The sequence below is a fragment of the Stegastes partitus genome, unplaced genomic scaffold, assembly GCF_000690725.1.
Source record: "Stegastes partitus isolate 25-593 unplaced genomic scaffold, Stegastes_partitus-1.0.2 Scaffold1151, whole genome shotgun sequence".
Taxonomy (NCBI): domain Eukaryota; kingdom Metazoa; phylum Chordata; class Actinopteri; family Pomacentridae; genus Stegastes; species Stegastes partitus.
In genome coordinates, this window is record NW_007578882.1 from 96,941 (window position 1) to 108,707 (window position 11,767).

At 41.4% G+C, this 11,767-nt stretch overlaps 1 protein-coding gene across 2 annotated transcripts in view; it reads right to left on the reverse strand.

Annotated features, from left to right (window-relative positions):
* The window catches only part of cdc42ep1a (CDC42 effector protein (Rho GTPase binding) 1a), a 16,217-nt gene extending 5,748 nt beyond the window's left edge, over positions 1-10,469 (reverse strand). The window contains exons 1-3 of one of the 2 annotated variants that reach the window (XM_008296773.1): positions 10,354-10,469; positions 3,793-3,904; positions 88-1,065 (exon numbers count right to left, since the gene is read on the reverse strand). In XM_008296773.1, coding sequence (XP_008294995.1) covers positions 88-559 — 472 coding nt within the window. In that variant the 5' untranslated portion in view covers positions 560-1,065; positions 3,793-3,904; positions 10,354-10,469. The remainder of the gene's footprint in view (positions 1-87; positions 1,066-3,792; positions 3,905-10,353) is intronic. The other variant, XM_008296774.1, reaches the window with a different exon arrangement.
* Between the last annotated feature and the right edge of the window lie 1,298 nt (positions 10,470-11,767).

Consider the following 11,767-nt stretch of genomic DNA (forward strand, 5'->3'; position numbering starts at 1 on the left):
CCATCTGGCTGTACACACAATCATTTGATCTATTGTGGATGTAATATTGGATAAGCAGCAACTAGTAAAAGATTCCTTCTCACTCACCATAAGAGCTTTTCTTCTCCTCCGGTGTGCTTTGAGAACTGGGGAAGAGAACTTTGGTGGTGGGACTCCCATTAGGCATATCCACATCCAGCCTGGGGAGGGAGATGGCGTTCTTGATGATTGGAGAGACGGGGGGAGGTGGCGGCGACAGATCCTTGCATACTTCTCTGGGTCGATTGTCGGAGCCTCTCCTGATCTGACGGAGCGTCCTGGAGAAGAACGCTCCGATCTTGTTGTCAGGACTGGAAACGGAATCTGTTTCCCCGTTGTTTCCATTGCCCGTCCCGCCGTGATTGCTGAGGAAGGAGGTGTCCCCGAACACATCGCCACCACGGCCCACGTGCATGGTGTGTCGGAAGTCACCCAGAGGAGGGCTGATCATGTCCACCGTGAGGTCGCCTTTGTAGCGGCGCTTGCTGTGGGAGTGTGACACCAGGCCTTTGAGGCCCGACAGCTTTTCCTGAAGATTCATGATCACAAAGGGTGAATGGCTTTCTTCAACTTGAAACAATTCCTGGAATTGCTTTTAATCCCACAGAAAGGCAAAATTGAACAACAAATTTCAGCTCCTCTTAGATTTTTGCCAAAGGCATTGACAGTTCAGCAGGCGAAAGTATGGACCTGGAAATAGCTCTCAAATGTGATTCCAGGATTGTGAAACTGTGTAATTTCTGAGTCTGAAGAGCTGAACTCCAGGCCTGCAACGCCAAATAGTTCACTGGAATATCAACTGTGTTTATCACGTACAGGCCAAATTCTGTCCCACTCTTTGCAGCTTGTTGTTATGCATAGCTGGCTGAATTAAACAGGCATAAATTGAGGAGAACACTATGCAGTTGTGTTCCTGTAGGCAGCCGATCCAGTTGGACTGTGGTCAGGTTGCCGGGCTTTGCTTTGGGCTTTGGCTTTGTCAACATCAGCTCAGAAATAGGTCCGAGTCCAGCTGCAAACGGTTCTGCGGTTGCACCACGGAGCCATCTATTGAGAATAAAAACAGGAAAAACGTCTATCTTTAAAATGTGACAGGGATGTACTTGATTTTGAGGTGTACTGAGAGAATTGGATGACATTTGCATCTTATACTGTGGAAGCTGAGACCACGGTGCTTTCCTGCAGCTGTTGTGGTAGTTGTAGAGTAAACTCTTTTTCTGCTCGGAGCTGTCTTTCGGCAGGTTTTTAGGATTCCACGTTCCAAGTGTCCGCTGGTCTGGAACCATCTAAATTTAGACCACAGTCACTCCTCTGTGCAACTAACCAAAGTCTGCTTCTTATCCACAAAAAGGGTGGACTTTCAGGGAATTCCTGCTTCCATTTTGTCCTGCTTTGTCTAGCGAGCAGGTTATACAAAGTTCATTTTACTTCACTAGAGACTTATCGTGTTTTCAAAGCGGAGCGGCGGGTCTCATTCAACGGCCTTAGTTTTGTTTATAAACAGGCAAAGTATGCTCAGCGAGATAGGAAGAGATAATGAAATTTTCCTGATAAGAAAATTACTGTTGCTAGCTGTACTGCTGGTGTACGGAGCCCCCAAACTGTCGAAATACAAGCAAGCATCAGGTTGAAAAATAAACTTGTTTAAGATGCAACTGCAGTAACAGAACTATTGGTAAAATAATTAAAAGGTCTAGTGAAAAATATTTAACTTCCAATTAGTTAATTTAAAAAAAGAGTAAAGATTTATTTTAAATGAACTTAACTCTTCTTTTTTTTTTTTTTTACCATTGCCTAGCTCGATTTAATTTTCAGCTCATGTTTGGTGTTTTTATTCATTTATTTATTCCTTTTTTTATGTTTTCATGCAAAAATCTTATATTTCCATTTCTAAATTTATTGTGTGTGAGTAACACAAGAACAGACCGAAGTCGTGTTTGCGTGTAATTGTCCAGCAAATTTGAGGACACTTTTTTAAAATGTTGCAGAAAAATAAGCAAAATAAATTTGGATTAAGCGTGTTTCCATTAACTGCTTTGGAACAAATAAACTAGGTTGTGCAGTGTTTGTCAGAACAAAGAAGAAGAAGAAGAAAAAAAACGTCTATGAAAGAAAAATGTAGAGATGTTGCCAAAGCTGTATTTATTCTTTTGCGTCAGCTAGTACTTGTCTTGTCTTTTTTTTTTTTTTTTAAAAAAAGAACAGCTGGTAATTTTTTTGGCAAAATCGTAAAGTTTTTTATCAGTTTTCTGTTTCCATCAATGTTTTCTAATACAATGGTTTGAAATTCATAACATGCATAAAAATATATTATGGATTATAGCTGGTGTAGCAGCCTTTTAAGCTAACTGATGCTAACAAGACATACACAACATTTTATCATGCTCTATACTGTAGCGACACTGTATTGTAGTAACTCTTGTAACAGAGACAAAGTATATCAGCTGAACAAAGTAAGTTAGATCACATATATTCGTGTTTCCATTTCCATCATATTATTTCTCGTTAGCTGCAACTAGCAGCTTTTGTCTTTTCCAACTGATTTGAGGTTAAATCAACACTACAACGCATTATGTTTCTTTGTACGCTCTATTTGAATTGTTTGTGTAATATAAATGACACATTCAGTTTTATATTTTTGTCTTGACTGACACCCTTTCACTGCCCTTTTTTAGTTTTGCAGCTCCATACCTCTGAAAGTCTGTAATGAAGGCAGATGAAAAATTGGCCTTTTGTCATGTGTTGTTCTTTGCCAGCAGAGTACTTGATATCCAATTCTAAAATATTTTGATAGCATAAAGCAGCCCTGACACGGACCTCTGGTTCTCTTTAAGAGCTTTCCACTGCAGCAGCTAAATGTCGGCGGGCCCTCCCACGCATGCACGGCCCCGTCTGGCTTCATTAATGACCTGCTATGGTTCATGAGATGGGGATTGCGTCAGGTCCAAGGCAGCCCTTCTAATTTGCTGCTGACCGCAGTCCCAGGCCCTACGCTCCACTTCCCCTGGCTGCCGTTTTAAGAGGGGCATCTGGGAGCGGAGAGGGAGGAAACATGCCACATACCAGCACTGAGCAAAGCCATATCGAGGCTCACAAAGGGACGCCAGGGACCAGTATACCGAGGTGTGATCTTGAATCTGAGACGGCATGAGCCTGCAGGGACCTCATGCATGTTCCCATGAACTGTAGCGACAGACTACATCTCTGATTAAAACAGCTCCCCGGTGACTGTGGCTACAGACACAATGGCACTTGTGCTGCCCCCAATAAGGGAAAATGTTTGTCTTGCTATTTGAGATGAGAAAGAAAAACCTCAGCCTAATTGATAACCTACAGCATTACAGGAATACACATGGAGGCATTAATTACTGGCTGTGTGCTTACGGAAAGCTCCGGCCTTTTGTCTCTGCCTGTAATCCTGTTAAAAGACCTCTGACCACAGCTCAGAGGGGGTCGCTCCCTCTGACTCGTCTTATGTATTTCAAACCTCTGGGCAAAGCTCATTTTATCTGAACATCCTATCCACTGTTCTTCCTTCCTCCCTCTACAACTGCTCTGCACTTGCTCTGTTTTCTGAGTTGCACAGTTACAGGAACCAGCGCCCTCAGGCGTCAGAAAAAAATGGGCCGAAAAGCTCTACAAGGATGAAAAAATGTGTTGAATCTTTAAAAGGTAATAAGTTTAATGCTATAATCCCAGTGGCAGCCTGCCTGTCTTCGTCTAAGATATCAGAAAAGAGTAGGGGATCTCTTGACAGCAGGGACTTGGACATACCCTGGATTATCCCCTAATCCTTCATCTCCTCCATTATCCCCGGTAGGGCGCCTCTTTCTGGGCAAGGCTTGGCTGCTGCCACCCTGGTCTGCTGCTCCGCTGGTTCTGATTTCTGTTAGAGAGGAAATATAATAGAGAATGAGGGAGGGAGAAAGTCAGTTAAAACCAAAGCAGGGTGAGAAGTGATGAAAGAGGGAAGAGATGGAAAAAAAATTAAGTTTCATTTTCACAAAGAGGAGTGAAGGGGAAAGATGGCAAATCAGGGCAGAAGGGAATGGATGGTTGGAGCTTGCTATATATGGTGGGCTGGTAGAAATAATAAGTGGGCCATTTAGGTGGTGGCTATCTCAGAGGTTAAAGAAGTGGATTTGTGATTTGAATGTTACTAGTTTGAAGCCTGGCATCTGCTTTTGTGACACCAGCGTTTTTGTATAAATAAGCCAAATAAACAAGCACCATTAGTGCAGAACTTTTGTCTCCACCTTCTGCTAATGAGAGTAATTACACACAAACTGTTGATTCTTTCTGAGTTTTTGCTCGTAATTGCTGTCGTCACTTCTGAATACAGCAGCAGCATCAGTCTATTCCGCCACCATCACTACAGTTGCACCTCTCTTTAACTGTTGCAAACCAATAATTGCTGGTTTAATGTTTTGCCCGGCGACTCCTATTAAAAGCCCTGCACTCTAACTTTAAGCAAACCTTTTTAGAACACAAAATCGTTCTAATCTATGCACGAGCTGGATTTAGAGTGTGATAATTCACAAGCAATAGTTGTGCTTTTATTTGCTTTGCATGCTTCTATAGACTGCAGCAGGCAGCATCATCAGGCTGGAGCCTGCCTAGCCAAGCAGGAAACAGTGCTGGGATTTTCTGTGCTGTTTTTTTTCCCCCTAACATTCAAACAAGAAACATGTTTGGATGAGCATCCTTGAAATCAATGCTATAGACAATTACATTTCAGATAAGAGGATGCGAGCTAATTGAGATGTGAGAGGCGGGGAGCACAATGATGGACGGGCATCAATGAGAGAAAAAATAAAAAGTACAGGAAAGAAAATGTCAGCATGATTGTTCCTCTTTTTGTTGGAGGGTGACACCTTTAAGTTCTGAATCAGGAAATGTTGAGTTCCAGTGACATAACTCCATGGATTCATCGTGCCACCAGCAGGTCAAACTTTTCATGTGTCAAGTGAAACATCTCAACTAAGCAGTGGATTGGCACAAGATGTATTGCAGATGTTCCCACACAGTGAATTCCAGAGACGTTGGTGATCTGGTTTCTGTGACTCAATGAATATTGATGCTGCGGCCCCAGTGTGTGATTAAAATGAGCTTCACATTAAAATGTAATACTTAGTCCAGCTTTTGGATTCAGTTTTAAGTTGTTTTTCTGTCCAAGGCAGCGTTCAGGGGATTTTGCTGCGTTCGTACATCACAGAGTCAATACAACGTTTCCATGTCACTATGTACAGTATTTTCTTGAGGTGGCTTCGCTGGATAAAAACCAGAGTAACCACAGTCTAATAGGAGCCGTGTGTGTCGTGTGTTGTGTGTGTGTACGAACACATTCCTGAGCAGAGCATCAGTCGGTGGAGTCTTTCTCTCGATTACGACCATCAAACATCCTTCTTTTCAACCTCCGTGCAGATTGAAACCATGTTTGGGTCTAAATCTCCATTTTTTTTTCTCTCTCTTTTTCCCTTCCTCTCTCATTTCATTGCCATTCTTGCCTTCTAATATTTTTTTTTCTCCAATTGGCTTCTCTTTCTTTTATCTTTCATGTCTTTTCCCATCACTTTGCACTTAATCTTTGTTTCTTTCCTCATTCTGCGTCTTTCCTTTGTTCCACCTCTTTCCATATTCTTTCCTTACTTTTTCTTTAGTTGCTCTCTTTCTCTGCTTTTCTTCTCTTTGAGTGTCTTGACTGACTTATGAGGGCTGAAACAGCTTGAATAGAACAGCTGTTGGGCCACACACACACACACACACACACACAATCTCCACATTTGATGACTGTAACTCAAAATGTTTACACTGCTACAGCTTGTCTTGAGTAAAATCAGCGGTAGACTTTGTGTTTTATCCCCTCCCCGCTCTTCTCATGTCCTCCACTCGCTAACCCCGCTAACCAGGTGAACAAACATACAAGATAAGGCCGCATTTTTCAGGGTCACCGTTTGACTTTCAATTACGTTCCTATTTTCACCGTCCATGCTCAGTCTGAATCCAAGCAAAACACAGCTACACTTCCCCTTCAGCCAAGAAAACATTTTCATGCCTCAATAAATATCCATACTCTCCGAGCCTCTCTCCTTCCTCCGTCTGCTGGAACAGGCAGTCCTAATTTGCCTTCTTTGTTCCCTCTGTTTATATCTCCTTCATGTTCATACATAAACTTGTTTCTTTTCAACCCACACAAGTTCCCTCACATGATATTTGCTACAGAGGAAGTTTTAGGGTGGCCATTTTGGCTTATCACAGAAATCCGCGTACAGTAGCTAGGATAGGGTGACCATATTTTGATTGCTGAAAACCAGGACACTCGACCCAGCAATGAGATACTCAAATGATACTCAAAGTTTACTCAAAGATGCCTTATAATTTCAAAACATTTAAAGTATGCCTCCTCCAGGACAGGACCAGGACATTGTCATCACTTTATAAAACAACAACCAGGACAGGCCGTGAAGCTAGGCTATATATCAGCTAGTAAGAAGTTAGAAATTGCAGTGCAGTAATGCCAAAGGGATAGTTTGAGGTAAAACCATTAGATTTCCCACTGAAGAGCAATGAAGCTTCTTTTTTAACTATAAAATGTCCCACACATAAGAGCTACATAGGCTATATTTGTCCCCATGGACTGTTAGGTTAGCCTTGTTTTTGCTGCTACGCCTTTGTTCTTTACTACAATTTCTGTTCTGTTGTGAAACATAAAATTCTTACGGTGATAATGGTGGCAGATATGCAACAAAAATACTTTCTAGTTTGTAACCAGTGACAGGCAATTTTGCCACCTGAAATAATAACTGCTGCCAGCATATTTTAAATAGTAGCTAGCTTAATAATTAAGCTAACGCTAGCTCAACAACTTGGTTGAAAACTCAGCTCATACAAAAGAAAATGTGCAAACATTAACTCACCAAAAAAATGTTGTCATACGTTTGTCCGGGTTGATCACGAGTTGCAAACTTCTAGCAACATTTTCGCAATAAAGCAAAAAAGTTTGGCAAACATGTTCACCAGTGGTTTGCCAACACAGTTTGCCAGCAATGAAAACCTACTGGTGACCTTCTGGTAGCAAGTTTGCAATTAGTGGTAAGCATGTTGATTCATGTTTGCTACAGACAGCATTTCTGGCAATAATATTATTCATTAGTCATACCTTTCAGAAGAAGTTGTTGGTGAACTGTGGTGCAGCAGTTTGCACTGACGCCTCATAACAAGAAGGTTGCTTGAATTTGCTAGTTGGCCTGTGCAAGATTCCTCCGAGTGCTCTGGCTTCCTGCCACTGTCCAAAGATAGGACGGGCTCGTGGCCCACTGTGACCCTCTGGAGAATAAAGTGGGTGTATCGACGGATAATTTGTAAGACACTTAGCCTCGCAGAAAACACATTTGAGAAATGAAATATGAATTTGTGGCAAACTTTCTGCAAACTTTTTACTAAACCTGCAGCAAAGAATACACCTAAAAGTCAACAGTTTGCCATAAAGTTAGCAAGACCTCTGCTTTAAATTTGCCAAAAATCTAATTTTCATAAGATAATGTTACCTTGCTACAGATTCTTGACAACATTGACAAAGATTGCTACTGTTTTCAAAAAGCCTACAGTTTTGGGAGGAGTTGCTAATGGCCTCTAAAACTGAAAGTTTTATGAATGTAGGCTTAATAACTTTATATATGATGTGATGCTAATTAGTGTCGCTGCATAGACAGAGCTGCTAATGTCAGGTGTAGAAATAATTAGCTAGTCATGCTAATGACTGCCACCCTACTAATTCCATTTCTTATGCTTTTATTCTTGTAGTTTTCATTTTGGAGATGTCCTATAGGCCGAGTGTCACCGCTCCTATAGACCAATGCAAACTTCATCATATTCTTAACAACCTGTTTTGATTGTATAGTGACAGGTTGGTTCTTAATTGACAAAATGCAAAGGATCCATATGTTTCTGTTGTTTTTGTATAGAAAACTAACAACTAAATTTGGTTGCCCCTTAAAATCCAGCAGCCTATCATTTAGCCTCCACAGACACTAATGAAAGCTCGATTCATTGGTCAGAAAGTTAAATGTCATTTTGAGATAATCAGCATCGACCAATTACCAGCTCAGAGGGAAGCTAACAGGGGTTACGTTAGGTTCAATATGCACTGGACACTGAGGCCTAATGAGCTGCTGTAGCTAAGGGTCATTTTCCATGATGTAGATGAGCAGGGACAAATCTGTAAACAGCAGTTGAACACAGCACGTTGGCAACACGAATGACGCAATATGTTTACTGCAATGTCACATGTCAAACTGACCAGCAGTAGGAGATGCTGCTATCTCATGATTGTAGCTGTAGTTAAATGCAATAACAATTTATTCATTATTCATTTATAGGGTTTTTTCTTAGTTGATTACCCACAGATATTTATTCAGTTAATAGTTATTTATATTTAAAATAAGAGCGATGTAGACACTAACAATATTCATTTAAGTTTAGCAACTTTCATGTTTTATTTGTTGTAATTATTCTATTGCTGCCTTCTATCTGTCAGTATCACTGGTAAACCACTGAAAGACCAAACAATCTACACATTCCAGTGCTGAATCTGGCGCAAGCTCAGATATTTTGGGACACAAATGTCCCTTCACACCACTGACAGCAGTAGCCTGTCTGCTGCTGATGGATGGGTTGAACCACGCTCAATCTCTTAGAAACTCGCTGTACTCTTTAACTATGGGGTTGGATCCTGCTGTTAGATGAGTAAGTTGTGACCATTTGGTGACAACAGACAATGATGGCGGTGCAGATTTCCCATCATCACCTTGTGTGGCGAAAAAAAAAAGACCAAGGAGCTCTGTGGTGTGAAAACAAATACAGCAAACAAATACAGCAAAATACATATTCTGAGTTCACACCTCCGCAACTGACCCTTTCCTGGTAGGCTGCGTCAATGACACCTAAAGGTCACAGAGGTTCCCCCTCAAAGGAATGTAGGACTCAGGTTAAAAAAAAGAAAGAAAGAACACTACAGAGGAAAAGCCACAGGGAATGTCTGTTTTCATTTACTTAATCAAGTGCTTTGACAAGTGCCGTATCATTAGTGTAAATCATGTGGAGGGGGATGTACAGGAAACATATTACATGCATGTGTTAACCATCTGCTGCTGCGTACAGGAGACCAAAATGACAATATCAAAGCATGCAGTCAAGAAGGATATACTGTACGCCTACCCGGGGGAGATTAACTCGGGGAATTACAGAGTTAGTTAAACATGAAAAAGTCGCACACTGTACAGCGAGGGAGACTGGATCCATCGCTGCAAGTCGTTTATTGGATTTCATGTTATCATCGCTGAAGCAGGCTGACTTATTGATCACCACAGTGCTTGTTTGTTTTACTGGCGGGCTTTTCTATGTGTTTGTGTGTGTGTGGTTGTGCTATTTCACATGGTGGCCTCCCCGGTGGCTCGCTGGCAGGCTGTGGGGTCATAAGGCCGCTGCCCCCGACTTGTAATGAGTCCAACACTGTGCTGCCTGTTTGTCTCCATAATTAAAACACCTCAAGGCCATTGGCCAGCTTCAACTTCACTCTGTCAAGTTCCCCTGAATCAGAGGACATCTTGGAAATGTCATTGACATGTCTGAAAATTGATAGGTTATGTTGCGTAAGTTCTGTAATTACAAGGCGGACTGATAAAAATCAAAGCAGAGCCACAATTTATTTTGACCAAGGCTGCAGCGGGCAAATAGTAATGATATACTACTGCTACAACTGCTGCTGCTGCTGGGTATAAATATGTTGCAGAGCAGATTGAGTTTCATGTCAGACATATGAGAAAAGACCTTAGACAGCATGACTATTAACACTATACAGCAAGTTTCAGTCAACATCTTTACAAGTCTTAATGCTGCTGCCTTATCTGACACTGAATGTGTTTGCTTTCTTCCTCTGGTCTGTGGGAAACTTTTTCAGCCATTTCTATTAGTTACTAAACTGTATTTTCATGCTGATTGTCACACAATGATATCAGCAGGCAATTGATAAGTTCTTTGTAAAGTTATTGACTCTCCAAACAGCAGCCTAGTCATATCTGAGGAGTATAAATATCATAGTAAAAACTAAGAATGTCATGCAAATACAAAGGAATATTATAAGATATATTAAATATCCACAATGATGGAATCTGCACCCAAAAACTCATTTCAAAGTCAGTGCACTCAAAGCAAACACACTCCCAGTCTGTGCATGACTGGTAATAAAAGGCAAATCAAATTCCCATTAAGTTATCACTGAGGATTACAGCCTTTCTATCCTAAAACACTACAGAGCCAATCTGAATAAAGACTCACCTCAGGGAATTGACAAAGCGCCTCCGGTTTAATTACGTTTCCAGCAGACACGCGCTCCGGGTTGGGGAGGTCCGAGCGAGCCGCTGGTGCAGCCGGACTGTCCCGCTGGTGCGCCGATGTGCGGAGCGGCGCAGCGCGGAGGATGAGGAAAGGGGCGGCGCTGAGCTTCAAATACCAGCGAAACCATGAAGAGAGCCGCACCAGGAGCTCCCACACCGCTCCATGCTGCACCTCACTGTCCGTAGCAGGACCTGTCAGCACGGTTAGCAATAGGTAAAGCAACGACCCGGTGATTTTACAGTCAAACTTAAACTTAACTCATTTGTATCTCTTTTAGGCATCGTTGTTAATATGACACATTTTGGGATGTGACAGTAGCTACTTTGTATTTTCTGATGTGTATTTATTTTCATTTTTTTTTTGTTTATTTGTAACTGTGGTCAAGTGCCTCTCATCAGACTTCATCAGCTGAGCATCTGCTGACTTGCAGCTACAGGGAAATACATAATTATGAAACAGTGTCAGGGTGACTCAGGTTGCCTCAGTGTTCAATAACCTCACAGTTTAACATGAGCTAAACCTGAAAATAACTTCTACTGGGGGCTTCTACATGACTTAAACTAACTAAAATGAAACTGTAGGCTAGCTGCTAATGTACCAACCATTTGTTGATAGTAATATGACTGTGTGGTTAAGTGTTAACGTTTTGGAGAAGTCTGGCATAAAATTAGATGTTAACATCAATAGCAACTTTATTTACATCCATTAAATATAAGGCTTTGTTAGGAGAGGTTAGCTTACAGCTAGCCTGGTAACTTTGACCAAAGCCAATTAAACCTGCCGACCAGCAGCTCTGTTCACTCGTAAACATGTTTTATCCCATTTGTTACATCTATACAAAACAATAACTTGTAGTTTTGATAAAGAATAAGTGGTTTAATATATCTTTAAAGGGGCTAGCAGGTGGCAGAGCCAAGCTAACTGTTTCCCAAGTGTTTCTAGTCTGTACGCTAGGCTAAGCTAAGTCAAGCAAAGCTAATTGCTGCCTGGTTGTAGCGTCATATTTAATCCACATATGTGAGAGTGGCTTTCTTATTTATCAAGCAATTATTACATTCAATTTTTAAAGCTACTGGCAGGTTCACATGTTTGCAATGTTGCTGCATAACTTTGAAAACAGTCTGAACTGAAATCGTCATGACGTCATTTAACTCGGCTAGACTAAGCTGGACTAAGCTAAGCTAAGCTAACCTACTTGTCGCTTGGGTGTAGCTTCATATTTAATTCACAGGTATGATAGAGGTTTGCTTATTTAAGTCTCTGCTAAAACAGCAAATAAGCATGTTTCCCATAACATATAACTCTTACTACTATCACCACTGTGGTAGCCAGTGATACTAAACCTCTTGTAAAT